Here is an 18,016-nt window from a genome sequence, read left to right on the forward strand (position 1 = left end):
GAGCTGTTGTTCAGCATCTTAGCTGTAGAGGGGAGTGACACTGGCCCTCATATGTGGGATCCGAACCGGGGTCCTCTGGCGTCCCAAGCCAGCTCTTAACCAACGCGCCACTTGGCCGGCCCACTTTTACATCTCTTTTCTTCTTAAACTAGAATGTAGCCTACAGCTGACAAGCAGTTTGGGTTGGAGATCTCCTCCTTAGGTGCCCAAAAGATGCAAGAGTGGGTAAGCTGCCTCTCACTGGTGAACTGGTTGACCTGACGATACCATCGTCCCTCAGAAGGGGGAGGCCCTGAGGGATTGCAGGAAGGACGCGGAGGTCTGGAAGGGTCTGGAAATGCTTCGGTTCCAACTTAAAACACGTTTCATACGCTGATATGCAAATGTAAGCAAAAATCGAAGCATGGTCAAAACCAAATGCAGACTGTTGTAAACGGTCCATTATTTTGGTTCTATTGTTTTGAGTTTCACCCACACTTCTCTCCTTCATTTAGAGTGGGTCATAAGCTAACACCTTTGGGCCTCCCGCCTGATTTTAACTCCAATACTGATCCACATTACAGAGATGAAGGCTTCTCTAGAACTTACCTTTTGACTTCCCATGTCCTGTCTTCTGAGCATTTAACATGGCGAGTTTCTTTTGATTTTCTGGAATTTCCATTCCTGGATTTAGAAACAAAGGTGATGAGTATTCAAAACAAGTGAAAACATTTTAGAATAAAACTTGCACCATGACCCATATCGCCCCTGAGGTATTCACTATAACCTGAAGCAAAGAACCTTAATCCTTGAGGAATTAGAGGCTGAAAATCTGGAAAGGAAAAGGAACAGGGATTATCACCGGGATGGCCAGAATTATTCTCCAAACCAGGACATTTGAAAGAGTGAAATGGGGTGCTGTCAGTAAGGATGCACAGACTACTTGTGTAAACCCAGAGAAAAATTCATATAGAGTCACCCTAATTATCACCCTCAAGGACGAGGCCCTGGGAGGAGAGGACAAATCAAAGGGTCAGGGTCAGCTCACCTACCTGCTGTGAAAACTGAGTGAGTTTTGATCTTCCCTGAACACAGGTAATACCTGAGTAATGGGAACTGGATTTTGTACCCTGACTGCAGAGAGTGTGAGGAGAGAGCCAAGGACAGAGGTGGGGGAGGCTAAGGCTGCCGAGCGGGTGCTGCCCTGGGGGAGGCTCCTCCCGGGGGAAGAGGACCCGGGCTCTGCCTCTGCCGCTCAGTTTCGAGGGGTCACTGGCCAGGGCTCAGCCTCCACCTTTGCACAGTGTGCTCCCTGGGCTTTGGCTCCTCCATATGCACGACATCTGTCCCTGATGGGTCCTGAGGTCTTCAGGTCCCACATACTGGCTGCTGGCTTCCATGGCTCCAAAGCCTCCACCTGCCTCCGGCCTTACTCCTGCCTCCGTGCCCTGCCTGGCTTATGGCGCAATGTCCAGGATCCACCCCCAGGTGATGTATCGGGCAAGTAGACTGATACAACATGCCAGGCAAGGGCCTCAGTGGTCTGGTCCTATTTTATTCCCACACCCGATCACAGGCTTAATGGTTCCAGGAGTGCCTGCCTTCCTTCCTCCCTCTCTCCCTCCCTCCCTCCCTGTCTTCCTTCAGAGCACCAGCTTTAAGGAAGCACTGTACTACAAAGAGGTATGACATCAGGTCCCTCCTTTCTTTCTCTGTCAAGGGGCAGAGTTTAGAACACCCTTCGTAATACTTGCTTCTATCTAAGGGAAAACTGAAATACTCCAACTTACAAATGATTTCGGGGCCTGCACTAGACAATGTTAGATGGCAAGTACCGCCCAGATTTTGTGGATCTGTCATTTTGCATTTGAATACCTGACACCTGCAACTACCTGTGGAATTCTCAGTCTGATGGAGTCACGAGCCTTATTCCAATGAGGCCTGAGAGTCGAAAGCTGAACAAATCTATGGAAGTTGATGGGGATCAGCTTTCCTCTCGATATAAAGGACATTTCCACCTAGCGGGAGGGGCCACCTGTGAGCAGTGAGCTCCATGTTGTTAGAGGTGCTCACCTGTTAAGAGTATTTCAGAAGACAGTCCTGCTTCTGATGAGGAGTTAGCCTGACTGATCTGTAAAGCCCTTTCTGCTCTAATGCATGATCCCACGGAACCGCCTGTGGGTGAGAGCAGCATCTGTGGCCAGGCCTGGGCCAATGCTGGTTACACAGACCACAGGAGGGCCAACGAACACCTCCTGGCTTCATTCTAGCTTTCCTCGTGGCAGTGGTGGGGAACGGGGAGGGGAGGCCTTCTCCTCCATCCTGCACCACACAACCTTTGAGGTCTGGGTTCACGAGGTGGAATAGTCTTCATTCCAACTCATCTTTAGGGGCTCCGGGGGCCCTGTGGCATCCCGACTTCCATTCAACAGTTTGTGGTGGTCAAAACCCAAATGTGCTGGGGAGGCCCTGGAGCCTGGCTCAGAGACCATGGGTGCCCCCAGTGTAAGCACCAGGCCCGGCGCTTTGTCTCAGAAGCCAGTCAATACTTGGAGGGGAGCAAAAGCTGGGAAGACAAGAGCGACCCTGAGTAGGAAGAGGCAGGGCCTTTACTGCAGTACAGGAGGCTCCAGGGCTGAGAGAGACGGGGGATATGCAGGCAGGTGTGGGCTCAGGACTGACTGGCAGCAAGGTAAACGAAACGTGCTTTAAAGGCACAGCTGATGGGGAAGCAGCAAGGGTCGGCTGATATTTCTCATGGCCTGGGGTGACAGTCATCAGAGTGACACTTAGGCTCGTTTTAAATGTTACTTGGCCATACGGTAAGAGTGGGGACGGGCAGTAAGCCTTGATTTCCTTGTCTGTAAAATGGGCATAGCAATAGTATCCACATTTGGGGATGAAATGAGACAGTCTCTCTCAATGTACAGCAGAGCGCCTGGCACGAAGTAAATACTGAATAAATGTGGCCTGTAGTAGCTCCATCTGTCACAGGCTGTCTGGTAAGCAAATTTAGACATATCGAGAACTTGGCAATCCTTTCCTCTTCCCAAGGGTGGGACTTAAGCCTGCAGGAGAGGGCTGGGGGAAGAGCTGGCCTTCAGGGCTGCTTACCCATCTCCCGATCCTCCTGCACCCTTCTCCTTTCGTCCCTACAGGCCTGCAGCCACCTCGCCTTGTCTTCTTGCTTTTTGGCACAAAGCAGATGAGCCTCGTCGGTGGTTTTGCTGATGAGCTTGAAGGCGTTTTTCACGCTGAGGTTCCAGTCCTTGTCCCGCCCGTCCTCCAGATCCACGAGCTCCATGTCGTCCATGTCCACGCGGCCCCGGTAATAGAGCATGTCCCTGCGCAGCAGGTCCTTCTTACAGGATACCAGCTGGTGGTCAAACAGGAAGAACGTCCGTTGCTGGCTCCTGCCTTGCTTCGTGAGTCTGGTCAGCTCCCCAGAGTGGATCAACTCTGAGCTTCGGTCTAAAATGTCCAGTCCCTGGGAGGATGGAAACACACTGTAAAACCGTCCAATTCTTATTCCTTCAGGTGCTGGGCATACAGGGCGAGGCCCTGACCCAGAATCTTCCTCAGTTGCATGAGGCCCATTCACAGGTGGGCAGGGCCTGAAGGGCCACGTAAAACCCCGGTTTATTAGTCTCTTTGTGTGTGAAGTTTCTTTTCTTTTTTCCCTACTCAATGGGAAAATGTTCCAGTGCCTCTATGTTTTTTGAGGTGTCTTCCTTATCTGAGCGATCTGGTGAAAAGCCTGCTGAATTCATGGAATCCAGTCAAGACCTGAAAAGGCAGCTGACCAGGCTGATCCTCAGAGAACGAGGCTGCTGCAGGTGTCTGCGGGTGGGACACAGCACGACAGATGCTCTGGCTGAGTCAGGAGCTCAGCAGCTCCCTGGAATAGCTAGCTTAGGGTCTTTGGAAGCAAAAGGACAGGTGGCAAATTACCAGCAAGAAACTGGTAAACTTCTGACAATAAATTGTCCTCTAAGTGTCAGAGTACAAGAACTGAAGGAAAAACACAGTTTTATCATATTTAGTTTGGGTCTAATCCAATGGAACTTTGTGGTATTTGGTCTGACACTGGCCTTTGATTTCTAAGATTTTATTCTCCTTTAATCCCACTCATACACAGTACTTTTTGTAAGTAAGCCAAGGATCTTAACTCTAAAATAGTTCTTCCATTTACTTGCCTAGAGCAATTCTGTGCCCTAGATTTTTCACTTACAAAATATGAGAGTTAGACCCATCCAAGCTCCCAAAGTCTGTAAGGCACCTTGAAATATAAGTGTTTCTTTGTAACATCACTGCTATAATTTACTTTAGTTAAAAACCTAACTTCCCAATCCAAACTTTCTCAATCCTTTGGGAGAGCGAGTTCTGACCAATTACTCGGATGTAGGATGAGTCTTGCTTTGTTTTAAAACAACCTGCACAGCATCAGCATCAGCTGATTGGGGGTGGGGGTGGGGGTGGGCGGACGACAGGCTGCCTGCCCAGGTGGGAATCGAGTCCAGCTACCTCCCAGCTCTGTGACCTTGGGCAAGCTACTTAACATTCACTGCTTCAGTTACCCCATCTGTTAAATGGGGTAATAATTCCTACTTCATAGGCCTGTTGAGAGGATTAAATGAATTCATACATATAAATGGCTTAAACCAGTGCCAGGCATGTGGCAAACACAACACAGGCACTAGCTATGGTCATTGTTCTTGTTTTTATAAATAAATGTGTGTGTGTGTGTGTGTGTGTGTGTGCGTGCGCGCGCGCGCGCATGCACACGCGCTGTACCATTATTACAGACTGTATCACGCACTGCGTTGGTGCTGTCTTACATAATCCTTACACTAGCCCTGCGAGGTAGTAGGTCTTGTTTTCCTCTCCATCTTATAGATGAAAATACTGATCTTTCCCAGATCACACAGGGTTTACATGCAGGCAGTGACTCCACAGTCCACACTCTTACCACACTATAATTTGAACTTTATGTGTTCTCTAGCTGCTACCCTGAAGCTAGTTCGCTAGCAGGAGAGAAGGCATAAGCAACTAATTAATTACAGACACTCTTCAGGGTATTTCTTGGTAGAGGTGTGGGGTAAAGTAGTTGACCGTTAAATTCAAGGAGTGACCTCAAGATATATACAGGTAATTCCTGCTTTTCTAAAGTTCGCTTTACGCCACTTCACTTTTATGGAAGGCCTACCTTAGGTACCTGTTTTTGCTAACTGAAAGAAATCCAAAGAGAATTTTCATTTTTACCAAAAAAGATGGAAAGCAAAAATAGCGGTCAGTGTTTTTTTGGAAGTGAACCATTACAGAGGCAGCATGCACCCTGAGCACTGAGAGTGACCCCATTAAACTCCTTCCTGGGAACCACACTCAGCATCTCAGCATCAGGGCACCAGAGCTTTGAGCTGTGTGAGCACGTGTGCTTTATCTCCATTTATTCTGTGCATCTGTTAGCAAGATGTGCCCTAAGGTCATTCTTTGCTTTGCACCATTTCTGCTTACAAAAATTTCATAGAAACGTTCTACTTTGGTATAGCGGGGGAAATCCATGTACCACTGAAGCCATGAGTATAAAGTATGAATCATAAAACATTAAAGTATGTCATTAAACTAGACTAAAGGTGGAAGAGGGTGTGATCGGTGTTGGGCAATGTGGTGGTGGTGGGTGGCACCCACTTACCTCCCAGCCGACGATGGACACTTGCCACTGTGCTATCTTGTCTATGCTTTCCAGCTTGCGTTTGCGCTCATTGATCAAACAGGCCACGTTCTTCATGGCCTCGTATGCTGCCTTTATATTGTTGTAATCACTGCAAAGTAGGAGCTTAATTTTAATATGACATGCAACTCGCAAATGAGGACTGACAACATACACTCCATCCCCGATTTGTATACTAATAGTCTAGACAAAGTGGCATTTAAACAGTAGTCATTGTTTCCTTTTGGTTGTTCCTCCATGAATAGACTACAGTCTGCATAGGTTAGGGAGCGGACCACACAGCAATCCAGAATTCTTTGGAATCAGAATGTTGTCATTCACTTCCCAGAAATGACCATGAATGAAAGCAAATGCCACAAGAAATGTTTTAGTCATAGTGACAATGAATAATTTTCATTAATAAGCAAAGGACAGTCTTTATTATTGCCTTGATTCTTCTGATAGAGCTAGTTTTGTTATAGAAAGTACTTTGATAATCACTAACCATTTTCAAAAGTAATTACAGTAAAACCTTGGTTCGCAAGCATAATTCGTTCCAGAAACAAACTACTCGTATTGCAAGACATCACTCGTTTACCAAGTTAAAATGTATAGAAATGTTTGCTCATCTTGAGGAATACTCATAAACCAAGTTACTCGCAATCCAAGGTTTTACTATATTTGCTCTGAGTCCCATCTTTCACTTTGTTCAGGGAAGGACATCAGAGGACAGGCGTCACAGAAGGCTGATGGAGTGAGTTATGTAAATGATAATGTGGCATTTACCTCATCAACAGATCTTCATTTCTGGTGTTTTCTACATGCTAGTCAAATCCAACTAAAATGCTGCCCCCAGCAGGCTCCTGTTCCCATGGCCTCTGGCCTCTAAAACTATAGTTACTGGGAAAACTGAAATTGCAGTTCTAACCTACACACAGGCTCCAACATGTCCGGTATCAGGAACTTATACATTCAAGTTTTGCTCAGCGTTAATAATTTGGGGACATGTAAACCAATCATCCAGCTAATGAGCTGAAATTTTTTTTACCTTCCAGCACTCTCCTGAGACAGAGCCTTTGGATCTCAGTCAGACTGAGCCATGTACGGCCAGGAAAAAAGCCTGGGAAGTAGATTCTATTGTCTATTTACCAAACACAATCAGGCTCAGCTGCTGGGAAGTCTCTGGCCATTTTCCCACAAGGCAGACCCTGCTGGCTTTCACAGGCCTATTCACACTCAGAAGCAGAGCACAAAGGAAGAACAGAACTGATACAAGGGGGCTGCCGAAATCATGAAGAAAGTGTGCAAAATAATTGTATTATTTTTTCTGCACTTTTTTCTGTGCAATTCCAGAAAAGAAGCAGAATGTAATGGTTTTTAAATTTGTTTTGTTTTACTTGAACAAGCAAATAGGCCTTTTGTCATTTCCTTTAAAGTGATTTATTATTATTATTTTTTAAATAGCCCAAATCTGCAAATGCCTCATAGTGAAAAATGCCCTTAAAAGTGAAAAATTAACGGTTGGAGGATGATGTGTGAACTTCTGGCCATAGCTTTCCCATCTTGGAATATACTAATCTATTGTACTTGCCCATGTGTTTCAAGATGTCTCTGCTTCTTAATTTTATTATTTATTGTCTCTGGTTCTTCATCATGATGCCTTTTCATACTTTTTAAAAAATTTCTTCAAATTTGTGACTCTCTTGACTTTGTTATTTTCTTTCCAAACTTTTCCGATTTTTCCATTAGAAAAAGAAAAAATATACAGAGGGTGCCAAAAAAAATGTACACACATTTTAAGAAAGGAAAAAACTGTATCAATATATACCAATAACAAAATATGGATACAAGTCCTGTATATACATTTTTTTGGCACTCCCGGTATAGCTCTTTCATTTATCGATTTCGATTAACTCCCTTCTCTTAGATTTGTAATCCTAATTCTTTACACTAACACCCATATCAAGGTTTCTGGTTCAGCTATCTGGCTCTTTTTCTCTTTGTACCTTCCAATTTAATTGTAAAAAGATTCCTTTTCAAGCCCTCTTTCTCCACAAGAGTACATCAGCAGAAGTGGCAAAAGAATGACCCATTCTGGGCACCCTGCACGGCCAGGCACTGCCATGGAGAATTTGATTGTTTTCGAGGTAACAGTTACTCATGTAGTGAAAGCTTTGTGCCAGTGACACGAAAGTCCCAGACGAAGTTTGATTCTCATCTAAAACAGTAAGCTTTATCTTAAAACCTTGCCTGAAAACAGTAATGTCCCCACTGGCATTCCAGTTATTGCCTGGTGAGAACATAAGCAATGAATTAATTGCCACCACCTAAAAGCATCAAACAGCTGGGTCTTGCTGTGGTGACATCATGGAAAATGGACATGCCCATGCCAATACTGAATGGGCGCTAGCTTACATGTAAAAGCCGTATTCTGTGCATGCAGGAAATTGACAAGTTGCTATTAAGTATGGAATGGATAACATTTTAGCTCCCCAGGAAGAACCTAGGCACAAAGTGAGCCCCAAACGGAGATGGAGCGTTCAGGCAATCACAATGAGAAGCAGGAGAGAATGGAGTGGAAAGGATTCCTGAGACAAAGCAGGCACCCAGGCTGGGTGAGAAGGGGCTGAGAGCTGATAGGGCTCTCAGTGAGATGTGTCTCCCATGGGTCCTCACACGCTATTCCATGCCTTTAAGAGTCCCTACTCTTTTACAGCTCAAACTTTTCTATGGCCTCACCCTTTCTATAGAGGAACTTTTTGTCAGCAGTAAATAATATTGCTCTGAGGGTGAGATGATGTGGAGCAACTTAAGTACAGGGGAGTAAATAAAATATTTCTGATGCTATTTATGCTGGTCTATTTCTTTTAAAAATTGTTTTTGTTAACTACTGAGTAGCTACAAAAGAGTATTTATAAAATATATGTCAATAATGAGGACCAACCAAACTGTAAAAGTCCCCCAGGTGCTCTTGGCACAGTTTAAGAGTCATTCTTATTTTTTTAAAATCTCTCTAGGAATGGATATTCTGGAGCCTCTTCACTAACCCTATTTCAGTAGTTAACAATCTTAAACACTCCAAACAATAGGAAAACCTCTTCCGCTGAACTAAAAAAAGTGTCGAGGCCGCCGCTGTCACTGCCATCCTAGGCGCGGGGCGGGGCCTCCCACCTGTGCTCTTGCGTGGTGTACTTGAGCAGCTCGGCCAGCTGCAGGGGGTACTTGCAGATCTTCTGCACGGGCGTGAGGAGGAAGCCATCCAGGGAGATGTCAATCATCTGCTGGAGCAGGCGGCACGCCTCGAAGAAGTGCCGGTACCTGCCCTGCTTCATCAGGCGGGACAGCTCTGCGCAGGCGCCCGGGTGGTTGTTGCAGTACTCGGAGTAGATGGCGAAGCCCTCTTGCTGGCAAGGGTAAAGCACAGCTTCATCAGGCTATGGGTGGCTTTGGGTCAAGACAAGGATGGGTAACAGCCCAGCCCTAGGTAAGGGGGCATTCCTGGGCAGGACGGAAATGCTCCATGGTGCCCCAGGTCCGTCTGTGATGTTTTTCATGCCTGGGCAAGAGGCCCAGGTATTCTCTGAGGGAAGGGACTCTCTAGGGGGGAGTTACTTCATGGCGGGTGGAGGGATGGGCTGCTTTAGGACTCAGAGCCCCGGTCCCTTTCCGGGCAGCGTTCCAGACCCCAAAAGGGCATGTCAATCACAGGTGCACAGGACTTCCCATGGAAGCCATGCCCTCTGCTGTCACCATCCTTCCCCGACTCCTCACCCCTCAGATCTAACAGAAGAAGGGCCTATTCTTATGCCCAACTCCGTCCCTCCTTGCCTTCTTTACATCCCCTGATAAACTCCTTGACCATGACCAAGAGGTGAGGATCCAAGGCCACCGCCACGTCGCTGCAAGTCTCCTTAATGTCTCACCACCTGGCTTCCACACGTGCACCACCTTCCAACCTCCAAAGGCAAGCCCTTCACTCACTTCCTTTCTCCGTGGGTCTCACTTCCAGGGGACTGCAACCTTGCCAGCTCTGTCTGCAACACCTTCCTTTCGCCTGGACTCCACACTCCACATGCAGTGGGCCCCCCCGCCCTTCCTCCCCACGCCCAGAGGCAGGCTTGCTATGTCAGGTTTTCATTCCCTGCCCCCCCCAACCCCCACCCGCGGCTTCTCCCTGCAGCCACCACTGCCAGACCACACCGGCACGAGCATCCACCTGCCCAGAGCTGCGTTCCCTTCTGGCTACCTCTACTCTGAATGGACATGTTGAAACTCAATACATCCACAAGCCAACTCCCATTTTCCTAGAAAGCAGGTTTTCCTAACCTACCTGTTAATTCTTTCAGACTCAAAACCCTGCAAGTGGTTCTGACTGCTGCTTTTCTTTGCTCCCTATGTCCAGTCTTGTTAATTTGTTCTCAAATTACCCATTTCCACAAATCCGTCTTTCCGTGTCTCCACTGACATCACCCTTGCCCAGGCCCACCTCACCTCCCTCCCAGAAGCAGCAACTCCTCTGTTCCTAAGTTAAAGTCCCCATTCTCCAGGCATGATCCATCTTCCTGAGGCTTTGTCCCCACCAGGCCCTGCTCCCTCGGCAGCGTGACCTTTGCTGACCTCTGGAGCTTCTCTCTTAAACTCCGTGAACCTTCTGCTCTGGTCAAACAGGTCTTTTACAAAGTCTCAATAAGTCCGGCGCATTCATGGGGCCGGCCCATCTCCCCACGAGCATTACCCCCCGAGCATCATTTTCAGCTATTTAAAAGCAACCACCCTGGAGGTCTGCTCCACTCTACTACCTCTCTGAGCTACTGGGCCCAGCACCCAGCCAGTGCTGCCCCAGAGGGTGGCAGTGGTCGTCGCTGTTCTTATTATTACTATTATTATGATGCCCTGGACATTTTAGCTGGGAATAAATGCTTCCTCTTCTGAAATCTTTTAGTATTAAATAGTGATGGTCAATCATCAGTTAAATGATAAGTTCATGCCATCATCACAAGACTGTTCTGAGGCAATGACACTGGCCACACGCACCAGTCTGAATTCCCATCTGCCACTGACTCATGTGTGACCTTAGGTCAGTAATCATACTGTAGGAGCTAATATTGGGTCGTCAGGAAAGTCATAACGTATTTTTCTATGTTTTCCAATGCAAAAATGCGTCATGACTTTCCCGACGACCCAATATAAGAAGACTCTAAAAACAATGGTTGACATGTGGAAACTTAATAGGTATTATCAGAAATTACTCCAAACTGCTTAAAGGTGGGAAGATTTTGAAAAAATGGACTTAGCTAAAGATTAACCATATAAACCAATCAACTTAATTTACAAGTGACATCTCCATTCTATGGGAAATTAATCTAGCAAACAAAAAAGAAACAAAAAGTACTCCTATTTTTAGTAGAGAAAGATTTCAAAATTATTTAACTGGATGTTATTCAAAAAGAAGTAACAGGTGACATACATGTTGAAGAAAGCACGATCCTATTTCACTTAAGTGAGGCTCCTCTTTGTTGTACTGTTTCTCCAGGTCTTTCAGGAACTTTCTTTGGAATTTGTAAATATCTTCAATATTTCCAAAAATGGTGGCTAGTTGTGCAACAGTGAACATCCCTGTGTGCTTGCGACACTGTCGAATATAGCCCTGCAAAAAAGAAAAGCAAGCTTTAAAAATTGACTTGGAAACTCACAGAAATTATTTGAATAACACAGTATATTGGGCCCAAAGCCATTGTCTTGGAATGGATTTTAATTAGAGAAAATTATTTTAACCCCTGTGAGTCTCTAATGGGACAGTCATGCTTCCGTGACTACAATGTGCCATAAATATTTTAAAAACAAAAGGAAAGAGAAAAGATATGAGTGGCTGGATTTATCATTCAAGAAATCATATCAAGTTTCCAGATTATACTCATGAAACAAGTCACTTGGTTTCAAATGCTAGAGCTCAAAAATTGGTATTGTGACACTTTTTTTTCAAACTATTCAGATAACCATTTTCCCATCCCTAATTCCGTTTCCCAGCTGAGAAGACTTGTCAAACACAGAATGCCATAGCGTGCTGAACAGCTCATGCAGCTCTGCTCACTGTCACGGCCAAGAGCCAAGCACATCCCCCCCAGGGATTCCACCATCACCTATTTTCTACATACAGCATAAATCTGCACACCCTTAACCTGAGGCCTGCACTAGTTAGAGACCATCCGTTATGCATACTGCTTGTACTATGGCTTAGGTGGGAGGTAGTGGAGTAGGAAGGAAAGGCCATCCATATATGAAATAATTATCTCCAAATTGGCATCATATAATTATAGACTAACCTGACTATATGACAAAATCCATACCAGTGACTATTTGGTATGGATTTTAACAGAAAGATAATGCAAAGGTTCAGAGTATAGGCTCCGGGGCAGACTGCCTGGTATAAATCCCAACCCCACCACTTAATTTCTCTGCGCCCCTGTTTCCTCACCTGTAATACGGGGCTAAGAGGACCTGCCTAAGGAGAGTGTTATGAGAATAAAATGAGTTAATCCAGGTAAAGGGGTGGCACATAATCAATGCTCAACAATCATTAGCATTACTTTCATTTTCCTAAAATGTCACTTTAAAGACGCTCCCTTAACCATTTATTTATATAGAACAAGATGGTTGGTACAAATACGCTGTATCTGTATCTGGCCAGTTAATCCATTACTAAATGGGCAGCTATATCACTTTAGCTTGTCTTCAGTGCTGCATCTCACACCTGAATTGAGAGCAGAGATGCGGCACTCACAGCCAAGACAGCTGGATGGAATGGTCACACATGGCAAACGACAGTTTAGGGTAGTGCCTCCACGAAACCCACAACAACGAAAAGTATCACGGGAGAAATAAAATGTATTGCAGAGTAGAATTACCAAGACCCTGTAGAATACAGCCTTGGATATCACTAGATAAAGCCAGTTTTCTTTTTTTGACTGCGTCTAAATAACTCAGCATCTCATCTGTGACTCAGTGACTAGAGGCAGTGGGATTATAGACCCCAACAAACCTTTGATTCTTTGTAAAGTCAAGTGGGTTTCACTTAAAGGGTGTGGCCTTCTCTGACAGTTATTCACTCTGAATAATCTTAGAGCTAAGTCCTGAAAGAGACAGTGGCATGGCGCCCCGAAAAGAGGACTGCGTGCAACAGCAGGTCAGGTAGCCACTTATGCTGATCACGGCAAACAAGTGTTTAATGAATGAGCAGTCTGCGCAGGGGCCAGTGTGCAGGAGGTGGTGAGAAGTGAGGGCTCTGGGAAAACATGTAGCTAGGAGGTCTGACTAGGCACAGAAGAAAACCACAGGGTGTACTGCGCAGGCAGGGGACAGCCTTAGCGAGGCCGCCGCCTGCTGCCTCACCTCACAGATGTCCTTGAGGTGCTTAATGTACACCCGCTCGGTGTCCATGATCTCCTGGACGACATTGGTCCTCATCTGCCGCTTGCTCTCGCAGTGTTTGTGGCGGTTCCTGCCAGCGTCCTCTTCCTGCTCCTCACCCTGGGTGCTGCTGGAATTCTCCGACAGCTCTTCCTGATTGACTCGCAACTGTGGCCCAACAGAGGGGACAGGTGACTGGGGGAAGGCAGCCCCGGGGCCAGGCAGGCCTCCCTGGCTTCCACTTGTCCCCAACCAGAGCTACGCAGTGCCAGAGGCTCAAAACCCAGCAGCAGTGCCAAACAACCAGTTTGGCTCAGTTGGAAGTTTTCCTTCAACCCAGTCAAATCGTTTTGCTTAAAATGATTACAAAGAACTGACTGTACAAAGAGCGAGTTTGGCCTGAAACAATTCCCATGCTCCCGCAGATACAGCAGCGGAAATCGGAAAGCGCCACACACTTACTCTGACAAAACTTGCGGGAAACCAAGCTTCCTTATCCTCGTTCCGGCCCCACCACCAGTCCTTGTTAGAGGCTTCCAGAACCTGGATGACATCTCCTGCCTTGAAGCCCAGTTCCTGGTCATCCATGGTCACGTGGTCCCACAGGGCTTCTGCACAGACCACGCTGCCATCGCTGATCAGCTGAAATGGAGACACATGTACTTAGTGCAAAAGCCACCCGGACATGACAGAGGGGGATGTTGTGGGCTCTCTCAGGGTGACAGGCACATCTTCGAGTCTCATTTGTATATATACACCAACGGCTCTGAGTCAATACTGTTTGATTGTTACACAAAATGAACAGAGAAGTGCGTTAGGGAAAAGAGCAAGTGAACCTCTCTCACATGCTCTTAAAGGAAATCTCAAATTCCACTTCTTAAAAAAGTGTATAAATAGCTTCTTATCTGTATAGCAGTTATTTAACAAATTTGAATAGATGGAACTATTCACCCCCAAATGGTTTCTGAGCAGCCCAGCAAGATGTCACAGAGCCATGCCTCCAAAGTGTGTACACATACTTAACTGCCAGACCCTCACGGCCTCACCCAGAACCTACTAGTCATACTTCATTCACGATTTTAACAAACTTTGTGTCTATATAACTTCAGTAAAGGAGAATACAGAGTGATCTCTGGATAGTCAACAGTTAATAAAAGTAAAGAACAGACACAGCTCATTTGTGAGCCACTGTAGGGGCAGGTGACAGCACACCTCAGCTCAACTCCTGGGGATACCATCGAATTCTCAAGCAACAACGGTGCGATAAACGGGGATGCTAACTTGCTGAGAAGTGATGCTCTGTTTAAGAACTCCAAAAGCTAGCGGTGCCTTCTAGAAAGATTTCTGTAAAAAGGGCTGAAGAAACAGAGTGGCGGAAAGAACTCCAGCTTCGTCGTGAGAAATGGGGATAACGCTGGCTCTGCCATTTGCTAGCAAGTAATTTAGCCGCTTAGTTTCAGTGTTTATTAAAATATGGATAACAATTGTAACATTTACCTCTTAGATCAACTGTGAGATTTACATGAGATGATAATATAAGGGAGAGCATTATTGGAAACTGAAAATGTTATTCAAACGCTAATGACTGCTGCTCTTATTACTAAAAGGAATGAACTTAATCACATAAATTGTCCTTGAAAATGCCAGAAACTCAGTGTTTTTTTTCTAGTCCAAGTTCTAGGTTTTAGAATATGTTTCAGTAAGAAATAACTAGAGAGCAAAGTCTGAAGGGATTCTGGGCCCTGGAAATCGGGTGTCCACCATTCGCCACCGCTGAGTGGCATACCAGTACCTCATTGATGGCCAGCTGTTCCCCGCCTGGCTGTAGGTATCTGGGGTTGGCCTGACACAGGTCTTCATAGCTGTAGTCCTCCTCACTGCCGTTGTCATCCACTAAACCAGAGGACTCAGGACCACCATCTGAAGAAACTTAAAAAAAAAAAAACAGTGATGACATGGTTTAAAAGACACAGCTAACAAAAAAATTTTAAATGATAAAATAAATGACTGTGGAGAGCACTGCCCCCAAGGGAAAATAATTTTTATCTTTCCCAGAATAAGAAGTCATTAGAAAGTGTCTACTGATCTATTAATCCAAAGGTAGCAGCAGTTCATGCTAGAAAGAACTGAGATTAAGTGTTGCATTAAGAAAGAAGGGGAGTATTTCAGAGTATTGCCAATGTGAACACACAGTGGTATTCTGTAAATTAGGACACTGAGTGAACTATGTACGATTTAGCTGGAAATCTGTGCTCCAAAGAGGATATCAAAAATAGAAATATACATAATGTTTTTAAGCAACGTGTTGATAAAGCTTGAGGAAGAAAAGAAAATGAAAAATATAATCATTTTTTGAAAAGTGTTCTGCTTCCATCTTTTGCCTGCAAAGCAGTAGTACTACTAAAATTAAAAGGTCCCAGTAGCATCATTAAGTGAAAACATGCGGTATTTTTTACTAGTTTTCTCTGTGTGGAAGGGCTGGACCTCACAATATTAGAACTGGCAATTATAGAGCACCTTTACCAAAAAAGAAAGATCTTTTAAGGATGAGTATGATATTTTGGATTGACCGTCTCAGTATTCAGGTTTCCTTTCTGGGGACATTGGGCTACTGTCACCGACACTAATCAGTCACTGAGCCAAGGGAATTTTAAAGAGAAACACAACATCCTTGTGAAGAGGACAGAGAAAGGCTTCGTGGAACGAAATGTGGCTGGATTTGGAGCATGTGGGATGTGGACTGCAGTACATCTAATAAAAGATGAGGCCAGAAAAGTAATGTGGGAGCATACTGTAGGGGCTCCAAGGGCTAGAGTTGGCAGTGGGGTTGCTCTCTTTAGAGCAATTAGGGTTGAATAAGGGAGCGAAGGGTTTTGAACAGAGGTCCCCTGACACTGTAGAAAGAGAACAAGGTTTACAGTCACAGAAGCCTAGTTTGAGTTTTGGCCCTGCCCCTCTGAAGGCATGAGACCCTAACCAAACAACATGAACTCTGAGCATCACATTCTTCTGTTGTAAGAAGTGTTTTCTTTCTTTTTGGAGACTTAAGTGAGATAATGTGTGTTGAGCACCTAGCATCCTTGATTCCTAGTTGGGACCAAATAGAAGAGTGACTGTGGTGACAGCAGTGAGTGTGGTGGGAGCTGGGCTGGTGGGGTGTAGGCTGGAACCGGGGAAGTCAGCTGGGAGAAGGGAGTTAGTTGGGGTGGGTGGCCCAGAGATGCAGCACCAAGGAAACGGCCCTGGGAAATGAAATTCAGAATGGTGTGCAGGCTGAGCGATGTCTGGAGCAACAAAGATAGTAAGTCAGTGATGACTTGAAAAATCCCAAGTTACTGGGAGAATTCATGAGAAAGGGCGTCAGAAGCCAGTGTGGTGGGAAAGGTGGAGGTTGGTTTGGGACTGCAGTGGGAGTGCGCTGTTTGCCCTTGTTTTTTCAAGGACTTGTGACTCTAAATTTCTAGTACTCACTCTTAGGAGACGGGTCTACTTCTAAACGGAACTTTTTATTTATTTATTTATTTATTTATTTATTTATTTATTTTTTTAAGCTGAGCCATCCTGCTACCTGTTGGCAGCTCAGCGGCTGCTCAGCGGCTGCTCAGCTCGGGCCGGGACTCAAACCACTGTTGCTCAGAGCTCAAACTCTTGAGCGAGCTCTTAACCAACTGAGCCACTCGGCCGGCCCCTATTTGATGAGATGTTTTCTATTCTTTATTTTGCACGAAGTCTTCAAAACCTGATGGGCATTTTACCCGTCCCATCTGGACGAGCCACGTTTTACAGCCAGCCCTAACCCATGTCCCAAGCTCTGCATCGCAGGCCCTCTCACAGCTTTCCTCCTTCCCCATCACTTCAGCCATGCTGTTGTTGTGAACAAATGTTTAAAAGCAACACATTTTGTACACAGCCGAGAATTCTTACAATAAAACAGTAAAAACTGTTGAAAAACATTTGCAACAATGGAGAGTAATAAATACTGTGAAAACAAGCAAGCTCTGTGATTGTATTTCATGCATTGGGTTCTTAAGTTTTCCTTGCCAAGCAGACAGGACTGTGATCATGTTGTGAGAGATGAGGAACACTTGAGGTGCAATGGGGGGAGACACAGGGCGGTGTGCCTTCCACAGCCAGCACCCACTCCTCCCTGGGTCCCCGTTTTCCAATCCTGAGCTCTGGACAGCACCTCTTGGCGATGCCCCACAAGCCAGGTCTCTACAAGGACCATGCTTTCCACGTGCTTTCCCATGGCCAAGGGTGCCCCTCTGCACCTGGGAAGCCCCCACACCCCAGCTACGGTCACCTCCTCTTCAGACCTGCTCCCTAGTCTTCCTTTTAGGCTTCCTTCTGTGGCAGCACCTGCATGGTGAAGCATAACGCACCAGCTGCATAGCTGTGTCTCAGTTAGGCTAACAGGTGGTCTGCCCACACCTAGGGCGTCTGGACAGTCAGTGAACTTGGGATGTGCTGATGACGAAGTGGCAGAGTTGGCGCTTCTGGAGGACAGGAGGGTCCTGGGCTCTGACCACACGGTGCCCGGCACCCTCTTGCACCTCACTATCCTATTCCCACATCAGTCTCATTCCGGAAAGGCCAGGGCCTGTGCCTGAGAGGTAAAGGTGAAAGTGCGCTGCCCCAGGGAAGAAGGGTTTGCAGGGGAGGCATGTTCCTGAACCCAACCACCAAGCCAGGGAGCAGGCGAATCCTCTCCAGACCCTGGGCGCTGCCTTCTAAGCCCCCAGCTTGCTTACCGATTCACCGAGAGAGGCAGCACCGGGCCCACAGCACCGCAGGCAGTCAGGTGAGGGGCGTGCAGGCAGGTGGGCAGCAAAAAGCCAGCTGTGTGTGTGTGTGCTCACGTGTCTGTCCCTGGTGGGGGTGATGCCACATACCAGGACCCCCTCTCCTGGGGGGGGGTTG

The 18,016-nt window shown here is 46.3% G+C and overlaps 1 protein-coding gene and 1 pseudogene across 4 annotated transcripts in view; one reads left to right on the plus strand and one right to left on the minus strand.

Moving 5' to 3' along the window:
• Positions 1 to 18,016, minus strand: part of SPATA13 (spermatogenesis associated 13) — a 143,396-nt gene that overhangs the window by 6,616 nt on the left and 118,764 nt on the right. For all 4 annotated transcript variants that reach the window (XM_019651441.1, XM_019651443.1, XM_019651444.1 and 1 more), the window contains 8 exons: positions 14,889 to 15,025; positions 13,559 to 13,738; positions 13,079 to 13,264; positions 11,157 to 11,336; positions 8,861 to 9,093; positions 5,672 to 5,801; positions 3,094 to 3,466; positions 589 to 663 (listed from right to left, as the gene is read on the minus strand). In XM_019651441.1, coding sequence (XP_019506986.1) covers positions 589 to 663; positions 3,094 to 3,466; positions 5,672 to 5,801; positions 8,861 to 9,093; positions 11,157 to 11,336; positions 13,079 to 13,264; positions 13,559 to 13,738; positions 14,889 to 15,025 — 1,494 coding nt within the window. The remainder of the gene's footprint in view (positions 1 to 588; positions 664 to 3,093; positions 3,467 to 5,671; positions 5,802 to 8,860; positions 9,094 to 11,156; positions 11,337 to 13,078; positions 13,265 to 13,558; positions 13,739 to 14,888; positions 15,026 to 18,016) is intronic.
• LOC109387499 (60S ribosomal protein L36a-like) overlaps positions 17,760 to 18,016 on the plus strand; it is a 9,157-nt pseudogene continuing 8,900 nt past the window's right edge.

This window comes from Hipposideros armiger, unplaced genomic scaffold, assembly GCF_001890085.2.
Source record: "Hipposideros armiger isolate ML-2016 unplaced genomic scaffold, ASM189008v1 scaffold_160, whole genome shotgun sequence".
NCBI lineage: Eukaryota > Metazoa > Chordata > Mammalia > Chiroptera > Hipposideridae > Hipposideros > Hipposideros armiger.